Source organism: Heteronotia binoei, chromosome 5 (assembly GCF_032191835.1).
Source record: "Heteronotia binoei isolate CCM8104 ecotype False Entrance Well chromosome 5, APGP_CSIRO_Hbin_v1, whole genome shotgun sequence".
NCBI lineage: Eukaryota > Metazoa > Chordata > Lepidosauria > Squamata > Gekkonidae > Heteronotia > Heteronotia binoei.
In genome coordinates, this window is record NC_083227.1 from 90,718,025 (window position 1) to 90,739,839 (window position 21,815).

Genomic DNA, 21,815 nt, shown 5'->3' on the forward strand with positions numbered 1-21,815 from the left:
CTTTAAAAAGGGTTCCAGAGGAGATCCGGGAAATTACAGGCCAGTCAGTCTGACTTCAATACCGGAAAGTTGGTAGAAAGCATTATCAAGGACAGAATGAGTAGGCACACTGATGACAGAATGAGTAGGCACATTATTGAGGAAGACTCAGCATGGGTTCTGTAAGGGAAGATCTTGCCTCACTAACCTGTTACATTTCTTTGAGGGGGTGAACAAACATGTGGACAAAGGAGACCCGATAGATGTTGTTTACCTTGACTTCCAGAAAGCTTTTGATAAAAGTTCCTCATCAAAGGCTCCTTAGAAAGCTTGAGAGTCATGGAGTAAAAGGACAGGTCCTCTTGTGGATCAAAAACTGGCTGAGTAATAGGAAGCAGAGAGTGAGTATAAATGGGCAGTCTTCGCAGTGGAGGACGGTAAGCAGTGGGGTGCCGCAGGGCTCGGTACTGGGTCTTTAACTTGTTCTTTAACTTGTTCTTTAACTGGCTCTTTAACTTGTTCATAAATGATTTAGAGTTGGGAGTGAGCAATGAAGTGGCCAAGTTTGCGGATGACACTAAATTGTTCAGGGTAGTGAGAACCAGAGAGGATTGTGAGGAACTCCAGAGGGATCTGTTGAGGCTGGGTGAGTGGGCGTCAAAGTGGCAGATGCGGTTCAATGTGGCCAAGTGCAAAGTAATGCACATTGGGGCCAAGAATCCCAGCTACAAATACAAGTTGATGGGGTGTGAACTGGTAGAGACTGACCAAGAGAGAGATCTTGGGGTCGTGGTAGATAACTCACTGAAAATGTCAAGAAAGTGTGCGTTTGCAATAAAAAAGGCCAACGCCATGCTGAGAATTATTAGGAAGGGAATTGAAAACAAATCAGCCAGTATCATAATGCCCCTGTATAAATCGATGCTGCGGTCTCATTTGGAGTACTGTGTGCAGTTCTGGTCGCCGCACCTCAAAAAGGATATTATAGCATTGGAGAAAGTCCAGAAAAGGGCAACTAGAATGATTAAAGGGCTGGAGCACTTTCCCTATGAAGAAAGGTTGAAACACTTGGGGCTCTTTAGCTTGGAGAAACGTCGACTGCGGGGTGACATGATAGAGGTTTACAAGATAATGCATGGGATGGAGGAAGTAGAGAAAGAAGTACTTTTCTCCCTTTCTCACAATACAAGAACTCGTGGACATTCGATGAAATTGCTAAGCAGACAGGTTAAAACGGATAAAAGGAAGTACTTCTTCACCCAAAGGGTGATTAACATGTGGAATTCACTGCCACAGGAGGTGGTGGCGGCCACAAGTATAGCCACCTTCAAGAGGGGTTTAGATAAAAATATGGAGCAGAGGTCCATCAGTGGCTATTAGCCACAGTGTGTGTGTATATATAAAATTTTTTGCCACTGTGTGACACAGAGTGTTGGACTGGATGGGCCGTTGGCCTGATCCAACATGGCTTCTCTTATGTTCTTATTCCCATCAGCCCCAGCCAGCATAGCCAATGGCTGGGGCTGATGGGAGTTGTAGGCAAAAAACATCTGGAGAGCTACCATTGGCCATCCCTGGCCTAGGGCATCAGATAGTCTAGGGCTGGCCCTGAGCCCATTAACTTTCTTTTAAAAAGAAATACTGTGTTGAGTATGCTGGGAGAATGCTGGGCGCAAAGCAGCCACTACAGGTAATTTCTAAATTAATTATATAATCAACTGTAAAGTGTTAAACCTGTCAAGAGTGTCTGCTTTCCACATTTTGATAACTCATTTATTTCCTTCTCATCCTCAGTCTTTCCATTCCTAGAATGGGGATAAAACTGATCTACCTTATTGAGATGTTGTTAAGACTAAAAATGAATTTTCAAAAATGTCCTTAGTTACAAACTGGGCTCTTGGGTTCCATTAAACATTTGGAATTTAATAATTTGGTGTAGTGATTAATTGCTCAGAGTCTTATATGGGAGAAACGGATTTGATTCCCTACTTCTGCACATGCACCTGCTGACGTGATCTTGGGTCAGCAACAAATTCTCTCAGAGTTGTTCTCTCTCAGCCCCACCTACCTCACAAGATGTCTGTTGTGGGGAGAAGACGGGGCGGTAAGCTGCTCTGAAGACTCCTTTGGGTAGGGAAGGGCAAGGTATCAATCCAATCTCCTCCTCCTCTTCCTCCTCTTCTTCTTCTTCTTCTTCTTCTTTGTATTAGTATTATTAGTATTGTTATTATTAAGAGAGTATATGTGATATGCCTTAAAAACTGTATGAATGTATGGCTGTATAATTGTTAATTCCAACATAGCCTGCAAGAAAAGAATGATCATTAAATATTCCTGGATGTATTTGTTAATCTGGAGTCTTGATAGCTCTTGTACTCAGTGTCTTCATTTTGAATTGACAGTATGAATAGAGCTAATGGTAGTTATTTTGGGACAATTGACTTCCTGTTGTCTGTTGAATGTTCTGAGGTCAAATTCATCTAGCAGCTGATTCAGACGTTTCTTGTCCTCTTGTGCAATGCCTAATGTGGAAATAGGAGGAAATTGATCCACATTTTAGAGCAGCTTTTCCTTGGCAGAAATCAATTTTTTAACTAGTAGAACATTATGTAGGAAAGGTGCTCACACATATCTAAAGACTATCACCTTTCTTTTCTTTTCTTTTTTTTGAGATGCTGCTTCTGTATTAAACACTAAATGCTTTTTATCTCACTGTGTGTGTGTGTGTGTGTGTATACAGGTTCAGAATTAATTAGGTGGCATATTAATTGCAAAGTTTTGTATTACTTCATTTGACTGAGGCATCATCTTTTAAACAAACTGAACATTTTCTTGAATTCATCTTGTGAAAAAAATATTAAAAATAAAGATCTTAAAATATCATCCAGCTAGGTTTGTAGTGATGATATACTTTTGGGGTTTTACCTTGAGGAATTTTTCTTTGTGTTTGTATGTGCAGGTTTTTTGCACTAAATTGTATGAAGCGGGGGTTCCACCTGAAGTGGTAACAGGCATCTTTTCAAATATTTCTTCCATCTATTGTTTCCATGAACAATTTCTACTGCCTGAGCTCAAAACAAGGATTACAGATGAATGGTAGGTAAACCATATATTTTAAGCATGCTCTAGCAATTATAATTATAATAAAGTGCTGTAGTATGACAGATATGCTCTTAATTAATTGCACAGTAGAATGCATCTGCATCTTTCTGGTAGAGGTAATAATAATAATAATAATAATAATTTTATTAATTGCCTCAATCCAGCCGACGCAAGCACTTTGGTTTTTGTAACTTTCTTCATGCATCTGCACCAATGGCAGATCTGGGAGCTGAAAAGCCCCTCCCCCAGTAAGACAGTCAAAACCTTATGTTGCTGTTTTTGAACAGAGGCTGGGGCCAGTTAATCATATGGGAGCAGTATGTTCCCTATTGTCTTCAGTGCAGGGTGCCCTTTTATGGTTGCAACCATGGACTTTCCACTAACACTGAAATCAGTGGTGAAGCCTTGCATGCACAGCTTTGGATTTAAATTGTGGTGATTTCCACATGGAGACAGGCTTATATGGTTTCCCCATTACGGCTGCCAATACAGAACAGCAGCAACATGACTTCCAAAAGAGAGGCTTCCTTGCTTTTTCCCAGCTTCAGTTCCCCCACCTGTGCCATCTTCCCTCTGTCTGCTGGAGCTTTTTACATTTTTGTAAAAAAAACTGGTCAAAGCTCTCCAAAGGCTCTTAAGAAAACATCATTTTCAGAGGATAGGACAACCTGCTTAAGGAAGTACTAATGGGAATAAACAGACAACAGCAAGATGTAAATGTCCACATACACTTCTCCCACAATAATGTTTATTACTACTGAATTTGTTCATAAGAGATGAATAAAGTGGTAGTCACAATTGCAGTTCACACCAAAAGAGAAAATCCTATGTAAACTTACCTAGAAGCAGTGATGTAGGATTTCCTGTGAAATTTTCTGATTTAAATTTAAATAAATAATTTAATTTAAATAATGTTAGCAAAAGAAGGCAAATACAGTATTTTCTCCAATGCAAGACTAGTTTTTTTCCCAAGTATGTCAACAAAAGGGAGGGGGGTCATCTTACATTCTCTTACAGTTATGTTCACTTTAAAAATTAGCAAATTATTTTTTTTACAAAGTCATCTTTAATTTAGTGTCACCTTCCTTTTGAGCTATTATGTAACTATGCAAATTAGTACACTGTGCAAACTAGTACTTTGTGCAGTATTACACTGTGCAGGGCTTTTTCTGAGCAGGAATGCAGTTCCAGCTGGCTTGGCATCAGGGTGTGTGGCCTAAATGCAATTGAGTTCTTGCTGGGCTTTTTCTACAAAACAAACAAACAAAAAACAACTGGCAAGCACTGTAGCTTTTTCATGCTTCGTAACCCATATTCAGCCCTTATTACAAGATCGATTTGGAGCACAACAGCTCCAACAATTCTAGAAAGGCTATATTTAGATCTGGGAAAATATAGGATTGTAAATTTGACCATTTTGGAAAAGTTTCTTCCCCATATCTCTGCCTAGAAGTAAGCCCTATTGAACACAATGTGTCTTACTTCTGAGTAGACATGATTACAATTGTACTGGTAATTAAATTGTGTGTGTTAACCCCATCAAGTCACAATCAACTTATGGAGACCCCAGCAAGGGGGTTTCATGTAGGGTTGCCAAGTCCAATTAAAGAAAAATCTGGGGAATTTGGGGGTGGAGCCAGGAGACTTTGGGGGTGGAGCCAGGAGACATTGGGGATGGAGCCAGGAACAAGGATGTGACAAGCATAATTGAACTCCAAGGGAGTTCTGGCCATCACATTTAAAGGGACAGCATAATTCCCTATTATTTTTAAATGCCTTTCTTCCATAGGAAATAATTAAGGATAGGGGCACCATCTTTTGGGGCTCATAGAATTGGACCATCTGGTCCAATATTTTTGAAACTTGGGGGGTATTTTGGGGAGAGGCACTAGCTGCTATACTAAAAATCTGGTGCTTCTACCTCAAAAAATAGCCCCCCCAGAGCCCCCAATACCCATGGATCAATTCCCTATTATTCTCTATGGGAATCGTTCTCCATAGGGAATAATAGAGTGCCTAGTAGACATTTCCTTCCCCCCCCACGCTTTCTAAAGGGGGGGTGGGCCTCCATACCAGGGAATTCCCCCCTCTTTGCCCCCTCCCTCTCTCTCACACACACACACACACACAAACACTTACCTTACTTGGTCTTCTTCCAGCAGAATTTGCTGGCTGTGAAAAAGAAAGTAAGACTGCACAGGAAAAGAAAGGGAGGGGCCGTTCCTGTTTCCTGTGCAGCCTTAAAGGGCCGTTCCTGTTTCCTGTGCAGCCTTAAAAACGGATCCCAGGCTGTAAAACATGATTCCTGCAGGTATGTTCTCTCTCCCCCGCCCCCAGACTTTTTAAGAGCAGGGGAGGAGGCTGAAAATTCGGGAGTCCCCAGCCAGGGCGGGAGGGTTGGGAAGCCTAGTTTCATGTCAAGTGGAAAGCAGAGGTGTTTTACCAATATCTTCTTCTGAAGAGCCTTCCTTGGTCGTTTCTCTTCCAAATATCAGCCCTGGTTAATTTCTGAGAAAAGGAAGATTGGGCTATGCCATGCCTCTTTCCCTCCTGGAAATTATGTTACAGCTGTTCTAAATATACTAGTAATTGAAATACACATATAAATCACAATGTTTTATATATTATTTCTTAATTTGATGCAAGAGAATTGTCTCTATATCGTCTGTATATGCATGTTTTAAGACCATGACCAGGCAATTCTATCAGTATGAAAATCCACTGTGCTGGTACACTGTGTAAGCTGATACTGTGTACAGTATTATACCATACAAGCACTTTGGTTTTTCCATGCTTTGTATCCCATATTTAAGCCTTTAGTTTCTACTTCATATCTATTACCATATATTTAGGGGTCATTTTGTAGAAAAATAGGTGTTGGAGCTCATCTAGGGATATTTATTTATTATTCTACAGGAATACAAACCCACGACTAGGTGATATCCTTCAAAAACTTGCTCCATTTCTGAAGATGTATGGAGAATATGTAAAGAATTTTGACAGAGCAATGGACATGGTGAATACATGGATGCAGAGATCCTCTCCATTTAAAGAAGTTGTACAAAATATTCAGGTATATTATGAAATTCTTACCATTCTTAGCCAGTTGACATTAGACTTGAAGAGACAATGAAACTAGAAAATGATCCCATCTTACTTGTCCATGAAGCACACAATGTATGGTTACAAATATTATTTTGTTGTTATTAAGTTTAACTTTAATGGTATCTAAAAGCTTAAGCTACCAATCAAAATGAGCTATTATATCTAAACATAATACATAGGTATATAATTTTCAGAAAAACAAAGAAGTTTTGCCAGCTTACCTCATAACAGTATGTCAGTTTTTGGCTCTTGGGCTGTCAGATGCAGTTTGTCACAGGATTGAGTACTAAATCGTTGTGGTTGTGTAAGATTTTACTAGACTGTTGACATGAGGCAATTAAAGTTTGCATCTGAGTTAATGCAAAACATTGAAGTAAGCATTATTTATTGTCAAGAGTTTTTATAAATGTGTAAGATAGTTATTGCTTGTTGAAATTTTTTTTCAGAGCTGTTTGGTCCTTGATAATGGTTAGCCAGGATGTGTTACCAGCGTTTCCTTTTGGGCATATCCATTGCATTGATTGATGTCAACTGATTTAAATTAATTTATAATTCTTGTGTTTGGAAAGTTGTTTGTACTTTTGAAGTAACAAGAGAGATATAAGAAATAGTGATTCAGGAGTTTAAAGGCTTTCAAATCATATAGAGCAAAGATTGAATTTAAGTGTCAATAAAATGAGTACCCAGCTTACTAGGGGTAAAATGTAAATGACTGGAGAAGGCCACCCATAACAACCCATAACAAACCACCCATAACAAAAAAAGTCTGCCAAGAAAACATTGTGATGTGATGTCATCCCATGAAACAGTAATGACTTGGTGCTTGCACAGGGAACTACCTTTACCAAATCATAATTTACTTTTATCATAATTTTGGATTGAGTTTCATTGTGACACAATGACATGTATTCACTGAGCAAAGTTGGAAGTCTCCTGCAGCCTTCCTCCAATTTAAGTGTCTTTACTCTACTGGAAGAAAGGGAATGGCTTAAGATTTCCAAACTTAGGGACACTTTCTCCAGCTTAAGTGATTCTTCTGCCAAATGAGAAAGGAGGATGCCTTCAAACCTCCAGAGTAAGGAGATTTCCTCCAGTTTGTGACTCTTCCTCAGTGATAGCACACATGCAAATCTCACTGCAGTTCTATAGAATGTTTTCCTTGATTCCGTTTTTCATTTTAATCATGCAGTCGTCTCATCAATATGGTGTAAAAATCCATTACTGAAGCATGTTGATCTCCTAAGATAATATATTTAAAATCTAATTTGCAAATTTGAAAGCAGGTGTTTATTTCATTAAATTATTTGGATATATGGATATAACCTTTACTTTGTTCTACTCACCTTCACAATGATATGCAGAAACAAGAAATATGTGGGAATTTGACATTACAGCATCACATGCTAGAACCTGTACAAAGAATTCCCCGCTATGAACTTCTCTTGAAAGATTACCTTAAAAAACTTCCTGAGGAGTCACCAGATAGGAAAGATGCTGAAAGTAAGTACAAGTTTTATCCTCATGGTAGTTTTTTTTTTTAAAAAATGGCATTCAGAAATGGAGTGCCCATGAAATGGATCACAATTTTTAAAAGCTTTTTAAAATATATTTTCCCCTTTGTTGCAATTTGATATAGACCTATCTAATGACTTGGTATCATTCCATTCAGATTGTAAGCCTTGTAAATGGTAAGATATTAAATTGCTTTTAATTTGCAGCATCCAATGCTTGGGTAGGCTGAGGTCTTGGAGGGCACTGTGATTTCTTCATTTGATGGGGTCTAGCTCACCCCTGGTGACTCAGTCTGGGAATGTTGCTTAACCTAACTTATTGCTGAAGAAGCAAGTTAATTCATATGTAAAAAAGGCTTCCATCTTCATTCAGCCCTGAGGAAAACTCCTTATCTTGACCTGGCCATGTGGATCCATGTTATGGCACCTCAAGGATAGACTATTATAATGCACATGGCTCTGTCTATGAAGACAATTGAGACTCATTAGCTGATACAAACTGCTGCAGCTTATTTACTATTAGGGGCTATTTAGACTATGCATAGTATGCATATTATACCTATTTTGTAATCAATGCATTGGTTACTGGTTAATTTTTGGCCTCATTGAGTTCTGGTTATTACCTACAAAGCCCTCCATTGCATCGGACCATGGACTCTCTCACCCGCTTTCTCTGCTAAGACAGTTTTAATTTGAGCAACACCTTCCAAAGATGATCCTCACAGGGGGTGGAGCATCACTAAAAATGATGGATGTGTGTTAGGCGAGCTCCTGATCCACTCCCCCTTCTAAAGACTTAACTGTGACTACAGACAACTTGCAGCCACCAAATCCAATGGGAAAACAAATAAAAGGCAAAACGAAACAACTTTCCAAAGAAACTTCCACAGTAAAATCTTTTTATACTACTGAAAACTTACCTAAGTCCTTGGGCCTAAACTCCTCTAAAGGAAACAAGATGGTGCCAGTCCCACAGTTGGGAAACCTGTCAGGCCCAGAGAGCATGAAAATACACCACTCTGCAGGAAAGATTCAGCAGTGCTTAGTGAAGGCATTCATAGATACTTTCAGGAGTCGATAGCTGAACTTTTAAAACCAATTAATTCACAGCTAGATGAACCTGAAAAAGATCTGAATGAAACTATAAAGATGGCTGACACAGGCACGGAGTTGGGTCAGACACTGCAGAAGGAACTTATGAACATTAAGACTGTGGAAACCACGATAGATTAATAGCACTTGAAAACAGATGGAGAGCCCATAACCTGAAATTCCATGGTGTGGAGGAAGGGGCAGAAGAGGGTGACTTGGATTGTCTGGTTTCATGTCCAAATCGCTGGCAAAGACGATACAGTTGAAAGATGGAATTGGCCCAGCAATTGCCATGGTGGTGTTTCTGGGACCTTTGGTGATGTCATGGAGAGCCAGACCTAGTGACATATATTAATCCAGTTTGTGTATCCCCAAACAAAAGAAAAAAATTCTCGGAGAAGCTCGAAGGCAAGGCTCCTTTACCCACAATGAAAAATAAGTTTTAGACATTTCTCCAGAGGCATTGAAGAAGCAAAAGCAACTAAAGATCTTAGCAACAAAACTCTACCAGTCACACATCAGATTCTGGTGAAGTGCAACTTCAAACATTCTCACATATAAAAATGGAACTCTCTACAAAGCAGAAGATGCAGCCTCAAGAAGAGCCATGGTGGCATCTTTGTATCTGCAACTCACACCTGATGAGGATGAAAGCCTGAAGAATATCATCCCATCAGAAGAAGTATTCAACCCACTCAAAGCTTTTTGACTTTGTAATTGAACCCACTGGCTGGTGAAGTATTTCCACATTTTCTTGCCGCTTATAAACTAATTCATAATGTTGATATAATAGTTTTTCCTTTTGGACTGAGTAGTTTTTTTAAAGGTGGGAACTCTCTTATAAATAGCTATATGTATATAAATTACAACATAGAACATATATGAATAACCCTTTTGTTATATTGTCACACATTTTAGTATGGTTTACCTATTAACCTTCACTAACTGATTTAAGTTTAGTCTCTCAATAAACAGACCTAAAATTGTTCTCCTTATTAATATATTGTTTTTGAAATACACTCTCTAATACATAAGAGAAGGTAGTTAAATTCCAAGAAGACTTGTGTAATTACAGAATTACAGAATTATAAAATGACTAAATCAGTGATAAGATTTCATCTGGAGTATTGCGTTCAGTTTTGGGCACCACATGTTAAGACAAGCTGGAATGGGTCCAGAGGAGGGTGACAAAGATGGTGAGGGGTCTGGAGACCAAGTCCTGTGAAGAAAGATTGAAGGAGATGGTCATGTTTAGCCTGGAGAGGAGGCAGCTGAGAGGTGATATGATCACCATCTTCAAGTACTTGAAGGGCTGTCATATAGAGGATGGTGTGGAATTGTTTTCTGTGGCCCCAGAAGGTAGGACCAGAACCAATGGGTTGAAATTAAATCAAAAGAATTTCCAGCTCAACATTAAGAAGAACTTCCTGATGGTTAGAGTGGTTCTTCAGTGGAACAGGGTTCCTCAGAAGGTGGTGGGCTCTCTTCCTAGGAGGTTTTTAAACAGAGGCTAGATGGCCATCTGATAGCAATGCAGATCCTATTAATTAAGGGGGAGGTATTTGTGAATTTCCTGCATTGTGCAGGGAGTTGGACTAGATGACCCTGGAGGTCCCTTTCATCTCTATGATTCTATGAATTTAGAAAGAGTTATAAGAGTAAGGTTATGACTATGCAGACTTCTTAATAGTCAATTAGATGTTATAGTAGTAGATTGTAAAACATTAATTGAATAAGATATCAGAAAAGTAAGAACATTATTGTGGTATTAATACTGGATTTTTTGTAATATGATAACTCTAGGTTATGGACTTTATTCAGCTGTGTTCTACAAATGAACTAAATATATAATACTATTTACAAATCTTACCTTATTTTCTAAAACATTTAAGGTTTTCCTAGTGTTTTGTAAAATGTTACTATCGAGGACTATAACGCACTGTAAAGGTATATTATAATAGTTCATTTATGTCATTTTTATAAGAATCATAGAATAGGTATAGGAATTTAATTATATTATTGCACAAGAACTATAGAGTAAGATTTGGCTATAGGTTAGAAACTTAAATAATTTAGAACAATTAATATTTCAAGAAATTATACTATATATTATTGTTATAGTGTTAAAATAGTTATAGAACATATTTATAGGACATGGCATATCCATAGATATAAGAGTACAATATATACCAGTTGTTATTATATTTGATATAGCATTTATGATATTAATAGACTGCATAAAAGAGTTGTTTTCCATGTAAGTTTATAGGAGATAGAAATTAATCAGCAACTTGTTAAAAATAATTATTAAGTAAATAAGAATATGACTTTAACTTAGAAAATAGGTTGAAAATAGATGGCTAATCTTTATACTTAGTTTGAAAATCATACTTAGAAACAATAGTAAATTTATTATACAATATAGAAAGGAAGTTGTTTGTAATATTTCTTAGAAACATAGACAGGGGAAGAGGGAGGGGGAGACAGTATGTACCTAACTACAATTGAAAAGCTAAGTGAATTTAGCTCCCCACTTTAGGAAGGCTCTTAGGGAGAAACAATTTTGAACTGCCTACATTCTCCTTGGTAAAGGAGTAATCTAAAATTTAACTCCGGTAAGGAGTAAAAGAATAGATAATTTTGGTTGTTCTTGTTATTAAAGTAGTTTTTTTCCCATCAGGTTCACCTTGCACTTCATAATATCATTCCTAATATACAAATTGATAGGCAACTAACATCGGTTGAAAATCTTGTTAAAGAAAACAATACTAATGCAAAGGGAGTAATTTCTAAATCATATACTTGAGTAAATACCAAGCAGTGGACACAACAAACAAGCCAGCAACATGCTTGATCTAAAGATTGTAACATAAATATCAGTGAGACTCAATGGATTCCCTAATGCAATCTGGAAGACTCCTATGCTTCTGGAGGGCACATTTCATATAAGGAATAAATAGAGTTTTACTTGTCTGTGAAATTTTAGACCATTTTTTCTTTCTTATATTGCATTATTTATTGAATGTATTATACTGCTTTTATTGCATTGTTTTATAATCCTCAAAAAAGGTGGATAAAATGAAAGAAATAAAAAAAAAATCACTGAAAATTCAATTTCTCAATAAACAAAGGAGAGCCAGTTTGGTGTGATGGTTAAGTGCACACTTATCTGAGAGAACCAGGTTTGATTCCCCACTCCTTCACATTTATTTATTTATTTATTTAGTGGACTTATATCCCGCCCTTCTCACCGAAGTGTCTCAGGGCGGCTGCTGATGCACCTGCTGATGTGACCTTGGGTCAGCCATGAATTCTCTCAAAGTTTTCTGCTCAAGAGCAGTTCTGGGAGAGCTCTCTCAGCTCCACCTAACTCATAGGGTGTCTGTTGTGGGGAGGGAAAGGGAAAGGCGATTGTAAGCCACTCTGAGATTCTTTTGGGTAGTGAAGGGTGGGGTATAAATCCAATCTCTTCTTCAAAGTTGCTAGTGTTTATCATTCAACTATACCAGAAGGAAAAATTCCAAAATTCTAGTACCTGCCTTCATTTCTTACATGAAGGGATTACATTTCTTACATTAAGGGATTGACATTTTTCAACTTTGTAAATTCTGCTTACAAAGTTAAGTGAAATTGCTGTATAAAATGTTCAGGTGTCTCCCTAAACATACGGGTACAGCAGTTTCATAGGTCTGGTTTACAGGGACTCTAAAATGGCACTAACTTTCTTTCAGGTCTTCATCCATCATAGCAAGGATGGAGAGAAGGAGAATGGTTAGAGGACTCATTGCCTTATGCTGATCAAGTGAAGGGAAGCAATAGCTGGAGCTAGGTTCATTCTAAAATGAGTGCGTGCCCATGATGTTCACTGAAGTGTAGATTCATGAAAAGCACACCAGTTGAGAGGGAATGCTTCAAAAATGAAGGGACAATGTAAGAGGAGTGGGGTTCGAGTTGCACATGGAACAGCCCCAACCAAATTAAGGAACAGAAATTCCCCTGCATGCAAGCATGAATAGGAGTTCGTAAGCGTACATGCAGGGACCTGACCTATGTAAGATGTTCTGTTGCATGTAGCTTGTTACTGGATCTTGATAGCTGAATCCATTTCAACCTCCTTCTCCTTGACCTTTTCACCCAGTGTGCACTATTTATCTGAATTCTGTTATCTGGGCAGTATTAAATGGAACACTATGACATGCAAGCTTAATCCTGACAAACACAGGAATGTTGTGCAGTGGTGCCCTGCTTACAAACGTAGTGTTTGTGTGTAGTAGCATTTTTGCTGTCAAGTTGTAGGCATCAAGGACATAAAAATGACTCTATTAAATGATAACAATCTTAAGAATATATAACTGTGCCACTTCTTTATTGCAGAATCCCTGGAACTCATTTCGACAGCAGCAAACCATTCAAATGCAGCCATCCGAAAGATGGTGAGTAAAAAAATGTTCAACAGAATCATCGCATGAGCCATTAACTGAGGTCCTGATTTGGAGCAATGGCTGTCTCATTACCATATAGTACCTTAATGATCGTTTTCATGCGGAACTAAATTTTCAGATATAGATAAAGCTAAAGTACTATATGTGTGTGTGCTTCAGCTTTACCAGTATCAGAAAGTTTATTGTCCTGTTCTTCTTACTGTTAGTTATTTAATTATTTGTGCTGTGTTGAAGTTCTTCTTTTGTTTTGATGATCATTTTCTACATATTCTAAAAACGCTTATAAGATTTTAGCAAACTTAATTGCCTGCTGTACTTGCAAATTTTGTTAGGTCAGTTCAGACATTTAATCAGTTGAAGTAGGTCAGAAAGTGTGCTACTCCTTTAAGTAAGCATTTGTCTGCCTGACTATCATGCCATGCATCTACACACACTGGCACTACAATTCCCATCAGATATCATCCGCAAGCCATCAACCAACCATACAAAAAGCAACCTCCTTTGTCAATGGGGAGATTGGAGCAACATTTGGGAAGGATTGTGGCATCATGCCCATAATATATTTGTACATCTGAATGCAGGTTCACACATTTACTTTTCTGCACCATGGCAACGGGGCTTGTTTATGAAGAGTGACCCCATTCCTTATGTAGGTACTTAAAGTCAGGTGAATTGACTAAATTGGTCTTATATTAAAGGTTTTAGTGCCCTAAAATGTGAGATAAATATATGTATTAGGATTTTATTTGTAGAAAAAGCCCAGCAGGAACTTATTTGCATATTAGGCCAAACCCCTAACATCACCATTGATTTACATAGGATTTTTTGTGGGGAAAGCCCAGCAGAAAGTCATTTGCATATTAGGCCACACCCCCTGATGCCAAGCCAGCCAGAACTGCGTTCCTGTGCGTTCCTGCCCCAAAAAAGCCCTGCATATTATCAAGGAGACATCTACAAGGGTATTTTGTTCATAACTTGGGGATATGAATAGAGAAGTTGGTGGCACCAAAAGATGAAATACAACAACAAAGAAAATTTCAAGTAATTTCAATACTGTTAGATCACTAGGTTCTCCGTAAAGAAGTAAAACCTGCTCACAAGGCTTATAAACTCAGTTTATGAATTCTCTTTAACATGGGTCAGGAGAGAGAATCACAGCAAAATCAGGGAATGGCTTTTTGAGCAAGAAATACTGAAATCAGTGAGATTTGGTTTTCTGTATTAGACCTAGAAGACAGGTTCAGAAAGTAACATGCATATCAAGTAGCCTTTTTACCAACAGACAGATCTCTTGAGACAGTGGGAGATGACACGCCAAATGTATGCAGTGCCTAAAAATGATTATGCAAAGATTTTAATCTAGAAAGCATTTGAAATTATAAAGGATGTTTTATCTCCTTAGCAGTCAGAAGAAAACAAGAGTTTATCATTATATATTGATGTGTTGAATTTTACCTCACTTATTTCTTTGAATGTGACTTGTCAATCTGGTAGCAGTCTCCCCTACTTTCTTCTTAAAATATTTATTTGGTTTTGAAGAAAATAATTATAAAAGCAGCATATTACAATCAGGTCACATATTTCTTGGGTGCTCTTTACAGGAAATAGTTGTGACTTCTTCACTGTGTCAGCTTGGCTCATTACAACATTTCAGGGGAGATTTTATTTTCCCTACTGAGATTATCACAAGACTGGTTTTTTTCCCTCCTGTTTTGAATCTTCAGGCATCAGTTGATAATGAAATATTTTTACACATGTCATTCCAGAAGACATCTATTTGTATGTAAAGCTGAACAGAATTAAGTTTTGTGTTGATAAATAGGTTTTTGAGAGGCTGCCTCTGTGAAATATGCAGTTGGTTGAGCAGCCAAAGTCATTCATTATTAGTGCACAACATCAAGTTGGTAAAAGTAGTGTTTTACATGGACATTTTATAAGTTTGGCTTGGCTGTTTTTTGTTAAGGCCTAAGATAAAGGCTAGATGCACATACAACAGTAGTATTTGGGGAAAACAGTTTCTGCCTATTTGTCAAAAATCTAGGCAATGCACATAAAATCAATTGACAAACAGAAAATAAAAAAAAATTGTTATTGTTGAGAAAAGACCTTAGGTTAGAACTAAACTGAATTTGAGCCAGGGTGAAACTAGTATATTGTAAGCATTTTGGTTTGCTTTAGTAGAATATCTAAGCTTTGCACAATAATCCCGATACCCTAGTTCAGGGGTGTCAAACTCTTTTTCTATGAGGGCCAGATCTGACATAAATGAGACATTGTCAGGCCGAGCCATGTGTGTCATAAAATGTAATTCCAAGTAGCTGAGATAGAAACTTTATAAAGGACATTGACAAACACAATTAAATATTTTTTAAAAACTTAAAATATGCTTAAAAGATTAGCCTTTTGCCATATTTTATTTAACGATTTCTGATAACTGACTCCTCTTGCTCTGAATTATTGCATCACAATTTGGAGACAATGCCTGTTCTGTAGCAGTCTTGAGTATGCTGTTCAGGTGTGTGTGTGTGTGTAAGTTGCAAACCTACTTTTGATTTATTGACATTCATTACAGACATCTCAGGGTCAATGCTTTGAGCCTAAGGCCCAGGGGAAAACATGAAATGACTGGGCATTGTGAGCTTTTGTACATAAGTTGCTTCATGTGCTGGTCAGCCAATGGAGAAAATAGAGGCTTTGCTCTGTAGCTTGTGTGCAATTGAGCAAGCCTGGCTAAGCAAGCTGTGATGCAGAAGGAAGCAAGACAGAGGAAGAAGGAAGCAGATGACCGTGAGTTGCTCGCAGGCCTGATAAGAGCTCTCTGGGGGCCTGATTCAGCCCTCAGGCCACACATTTGACACCCCTGCCCTAGCTGGAATTAGTTGGGCATCATATGACATGTTATTATAGATTGTCATTCCCATGGATTAAGGGGGGAAATAGAAAGCTGAATTATTCAGAAGTAAAGGGGAAAAGAATAGTAAGGAAAATGGGTGTTTCATGTACTGATTGTCATACACACCCTCATTAATGCTTATGCACTACTGTCAAATTAAGCTTCATAATTTGTACATAGACTTCAGTACTCATCTCCTGGACTTGCACCATCACCTACTGAACCCAACTGGACCTATTTCAGAAGTTAAATTACCTTGAACTATCTCTGTGCCCTCTCATGTAATTGCTAGGAAATGTTTCATGGATGCCATGGAAAAAATTCACAGAGCTCAGCTGTTCATAGGGTCACTTCTGCTTATTCAGAACAAAGTGTGAACATCAGACCTCCATGGAGTGTAAGGCACTTAGCTTTTATTGCAGTAGCTATGAGAGCTGAACATTCATTCTATCTTCTTGGATTCGCAGGAATAAAGTTGCTTGCCTATCTTGTTGGAAGGCACGATGCTGAAAACATTTTATGTAATGAATGCTGCTTGTTTTCATGGTTCTTTCCCCTTGTGTGCCACATATAAAAGAAAAGGACTAACTAGATTTGTTTATAAGAGACAGGTGCTAGTTAGTTAGCTGAATTAGTGTTTTCTTTTATGGTTACAGGAAAAGATGCATAAGCTGTTAGAAGTATATGAACGACTTGGAGGAGAAGAGGATATTGTGAATCCAGCCAATGAATTGATTAAAGAAGGGCATATTCAGAAATTATCAGCCAAGAATGGCACAGCTCAAGATAGATATCTATTTTTGGTGAGTCATTTGATTTATTTGTAGTAATGTGTAGACACATTGTTTTCCTTCTGGCCAAAGTTCTCTCAAGCAAAGACCAGTTGCCTACATTCTTCTGATCAAGCAGCTTTTTCATGTTCTTCCTGTCACCTTGCTGTTCTTTGATATTTGGTGGTGGGGAGATAGGGAGGTAAAGCAAAATTGGCATTTTTAAATTATTCTTCCCTTGGTGTTTATGCTACCAAATACTAAACAACCCTTCGGTTAACCAGATAGTTGGAATTGATAATCTAAATTCTAGTGAGTTGTCATGAAGTGCCAAGGCTGAATATCAATTGTTGTTTTCCAAAGCTATTCTTAATGTAAATGTATGAATTTTAAGTATTCATATACTGCCTAACAACTCATAGGATTCTTTAAATGCCTTTGAGCAATTTTGAAGATACAGTAAGCCCAGAATAGATATTTATTTTGGGTATCTTCTTCTTCTACTACTTTTATCCTGTTTGCTCCATCTAATGCAGTTTACAATATAAAAACAACAATAGCTGATCAAATATAACAAATCTACCTGTCACCTAAAGGAAAGGGGAGGGGCAGCAGATGGTAGAAGTTTTTCCCTCAGTGGTACATTCTCTTCTCAAGGATTTTCTTCCCTAAAGCCAGTTCCCTTTAAGCTTCCAAGGCTGGAGGGGAGGAGCAGAGCAAGCTGTATGTTCTGCCTTTGATGGAAACAGTCTTACCCCCAAGCATATAACTACTACTAGATATAACTGTCTATTATGTTTTCATCTTACCCTTTCTCTGAGGAGACCGGGGCAAAATATATGGTTCTCTGTTCTTCCACTTATCCTTGTAACGATCTTTTGAGTTTGGGTTAAACAGAGAACTGCCAAGAGGCTAGAAATCACCCAACAAGTTTCATCGGTACTGGAAGGACTGAAATCAGGTTTCTGTATTCCAGTATTCTAAGCACTACAACACACTAGTAATAAAATACACCAAATAAATAGCCACAGCAAAATGAATCAACAATAATCAGAAAACTAACTTAATTACCAGGAAAGACCAAGTAACTTGATGTCCTCACCTGGTACCTAAAACTCAATAATGTAGCTCATAAAGGAAAATACTTTTTCTCTGGTAATCACTTTCTGGTTGCAGTCACACACACCAAATAATGCACTTTCAATCCACTTTCAGTGGACTTTGCAACTGGATTTTACTGTGTGAACTGGCAAAATCCAGTTGGAAAATGCACTGAAAGTGGATCATTCTGTGTGTGTGATCACAGGCTCTGTGTTCTTTCTTTGTGCTCATGTGTACATTTGCAGTGGTGTTAAAAAGTAGTAAAAAGCCCATGTATACATTTATAATGGCAATGAAAGGAATACTGAGAATGCTTTCCATGAGGAAACAGCCAAGCCCTGCAGCAGAGCACACACTAGTGTGTCAGAAAAACATGTAAAATTACTCTATATATGCTGAGGTCCAGAGAGAAGTTGCAGTTCATAAAAGAGTAATTAGGGTAACAGTATGTTCTCCCTCAGAGGCGGAGGTCATCTGTTTGGTTTTCCCCGTGTTCTCTAGGGAGGCAGGAAACACTTTTTTCTCCTTCCTTTCGGCACCTTTGGGATAACCATCTCATTTCAGTTTTGTTCCTGCCTTTTAAGGAGTAGCAGCAAAAAAAGGATTTGGCTTCACCTTTCTTCTAATTTCTATTGCTATTTTAAGTCTACCTACTTCATCTTCTATTTCTCATTTCTCTAATTCACTATTGATTCCATCTTTCCTTTCCCTCTCTGCCTACTTGTCTAATGAGGACCAACAAGGGATGAGTGTAATAGCCTCTATGGCTTCGGAAGAGTACTGCAATGGACATCATCTCCTTCACATCTAAAGCCATTGCAGCCACCTCAGTCAACAGACAACTCCTTTGGCTCAGAGCATAGCAGGCTGATTTCCTCTCCAAAACCCTGGTATCAGCCTGCCTCTTCTATGGAGAGAAGCTCTTCGGTGAGTCCTTAGGAAACATCCTTGTGGAAACAAAGGAGAAAAAGAAGTCCATCTCTAAAGCCATACATTGACCTGAAAGATGAGGATCTCATTCCTTTCGGTCCCAACATTGCTTGGCTAGATTTTGACCAAGAGAGTAAGAAATTATCTTGGGAACCCTCCAAGCCCTCCTTCAAAAGAAGCTCCTTTGAATCAAAATTCAACAAGAATATTTTTAACAAGTCAGACAGATCAGACTGTGATACCAGACCCAGACAGGCATGACTACCATTCTCTTCCAGTGGGAGCACGTTTGCTCCATTTCCTTCCAGGCTTCTCAGGCAGATTCTTGGGCACTAGAGATTGTATCTCAGGGATATACAATAAAATTCAGTTCCCTTCCTCCCAACAGATTCCTCAGATCTCCTATACTCAGGAATCCCAACAAGAGGTTAATTACATCCAAGGCATTACAACACCTACTGGAGATTCAGGTGATTGAACTTATTTCCCCACCACCACACCCAGGAGCAGGGACAAGGAGTCTATTCCATCATATTCATGGTACTCAAGAAAAATAGTGATAGGAGAGCAATTCTGGATCTCAAGTATCTGAACAAATATGTCAAGCTCTGTTGTTTCCAGATGGAAACCCTGAGGTTCAGAATGGACTCTTCAGCCTGGAGAATTTCTCACCTCCATAGACCTGACAGAAGCCTACATGTGCCAATTCACCCAGCTCACAGAAGCTTTGTATGATTTGTGATAGAGGACCTTCATTTTCAATACAGAGCAATGCCATTAGGGCTTTCTACAGCTCCCAGAGTGTTTTCCAAATTACTCATCAGTCCAGTGGTGCATCTAAGGCAACAGGGGATTCACATACATCTCTCTCAGGATGATCTTCTGGTTCAGTCCAACAACAGGACCAAATGCCTGGTGGACACAGCAGCTACCATCCAATGTCTACAAGATCATGAGTTCCTGGTGAATTTATCCAAGAGTGCACTACAGCCTGCTCAATGCATCAAACATCTGGAAGCAGTTATTGACTCCTCCAACAACACCCTGTTCCTTCCAGCTGCCAAGGCCAGTAAGATCAAGGAGACAGCAACATCTGTGATCCGGAATCAATCTTCAAGTCTTATGCTTCTGTCCTTCATAGGCATGGTCCAGTGGGCTCTCCTGTACTCCAGGGATATCCTTTGAGAGAGAGAGCCAGTTTGGTGTAGTGGTTAAGTGTGCAGACTCTTATCTGGGAGAACCGGGTTTGATTCCCCACTCCTCCACTTGCACCTGCTGGAATGGCCTTGGGTCAGCCATAGCTCTGGCAGAGGTTGTCCTTGAAAGGGCAGCTGCTGTGAGAGTCCTCTCCAGCCCCACCCACCTCACAGGGTGTCTGTTGTGGGGGAGGAAGGTAAAGGAGATTGTGAGCCGCTCTGAGACTCTTCGGAGTGGAGGGCAGGATATAAATCCAATATCTTCATCTTCTTCTTCTTCTTCTTTGACCCTACCAACTGGTGATCATGGAATGAAGGGAGATGACCTTGCATGTTCCAGCCAGGCTCAAGACCAGTCTACCATGGTGTACTCAGATGAACAACCTACATCGAGGCAAGGTGTTCCACATTCCCACCTTCATGGACCTCTTCACAGACACAAGCCTTCAGGGATGGGGAGCAATCCTCTAAGAATCCCCAGTCTAGGGTTTCTGCTCCTCATCAGACAGGAGCAGGAGCAATCTGCTTGACTTTTATACACTTCAAACCCATCATTGCCAAGCATCATGTTCTGATTTGAACGGACAACATGTCTGCCAAGGTGTATCTAAACGGAGCTCCAGGTTGTCCCAATTACACAGAGAGGCCATCCTCTGGTGGGCAGAGAGAAATGTATCCTCGATCTGAGTGGAACACATCAGGGGCCAGGTCAGTGTGCAAGCCGACTGGCTGAGCAAGCAGACTATTTGCAATAGAGAAGGGTTCCTTTATCTGAGGCTATTTCAATTAATTCATCAGCATCCTCAAGTGGATCTTTTTGCATCCCCAATGAATCATCAACTACCTCGCTTATTCTCCAGATATCTTCATCAGGAAATGGAACACATTAACACCTTGATGTCACCTTGGCCTCGGGGTCTGCTCTATGCCTTTCCTGCCCTGCCCCTGCTTCCCAAGGCTATTTGGAGGGTGAAGGAACTTCAGGCAGAGATTATCCTGGTGGCTCTTTTTGGTTATGTCACCCCTAACTCTCAATGCTGCAGGAGTTACCAGTTCAAGCTCCGGTCACTCTACCAGTCTCCATGGACATCCTCCACCACGGCCCAGCATAGCATCCCAAACCAGAATGGCTATGCTCAACCACATGGCAGTTGAGCAGAATATCCTACAACAACTAGGATGTTCTCCTGAGATGTCTGACACTATCCTAGCATCCAGAAGACAATCTATGGTTTGCATTTACAATACTATGTGGAAGGCATTTGTAAGGTGGTGCAGATGGAAGAAAATGGACTGTTTATCTCCATCAGTGGCCTTTCTTCAGTCGGGGCTCAAGGCATCTACCCTGCAATGGCAAATAGTAGCTCTGACCACTATTCTGCTTCCTACAGAAGTGTATAAACTGTCCAAACACCCACATGTATTACTTTTCCTGCAGGGGGCTGCAGTGAAGACTCCACCTCAGATATACCATTTGAACCAGTATGCGAAGTAAAATGGCTCCACATGAAAGTTCTTTTCCTAGTTGCCATAATTTCAGCTCGGAGAGTCTTGGAGCTTAGCCCCCTGTCAATCGAAATTGGCCTATGCATTTTCCATATAGACAAGGTGGTGCTCAGAACGGATTCCACCTTTCTTCCAAAAGCATCAAGATTTCATTGCTCTCAACAGATTTTCTTGCCTACCTTCTGCCC

General features: G+C 39.3%; 1 protein-coding gene across 5 annotated transcripts in view; it reads left to right on the forward strand.

The window, feature by feature from the left end:
• FGD3 (FYVE, RhoGEF and PH domain containing 3) overlaps positions 1-21,815 on the forward strand; it is a 189,235-nt gene that overhangs the window by 128,661 nt on the left and 38,759 nt on the right. For all 5 annotated transcript variants that reach the window (XM_060239800.1, XM_060239797.1, XM_060239799.1 and 2 more), the window contains exons 6-10: positions 2,939-3,075; positions 5,998-6,154; positions 7,548-7,686; positions 13,164-13,222; positions 16,781-16,927. In XM_060239800.1, coding sequence (XP_060095783.1) covers positions 2,939-3,075; positions 5,998-6,154; positions 7,548-7,686; positions 13,164-13,222; positions 16,781-16,927 — 639 coding nt within the window. The remainder of the gene's footprint in view (positions 1-2,938; positions 3,076-5,997; positions 6,155-7,547; positions 7,687-13,163; positions 13,223-16,780; positions 16,928-21,815) is intronic.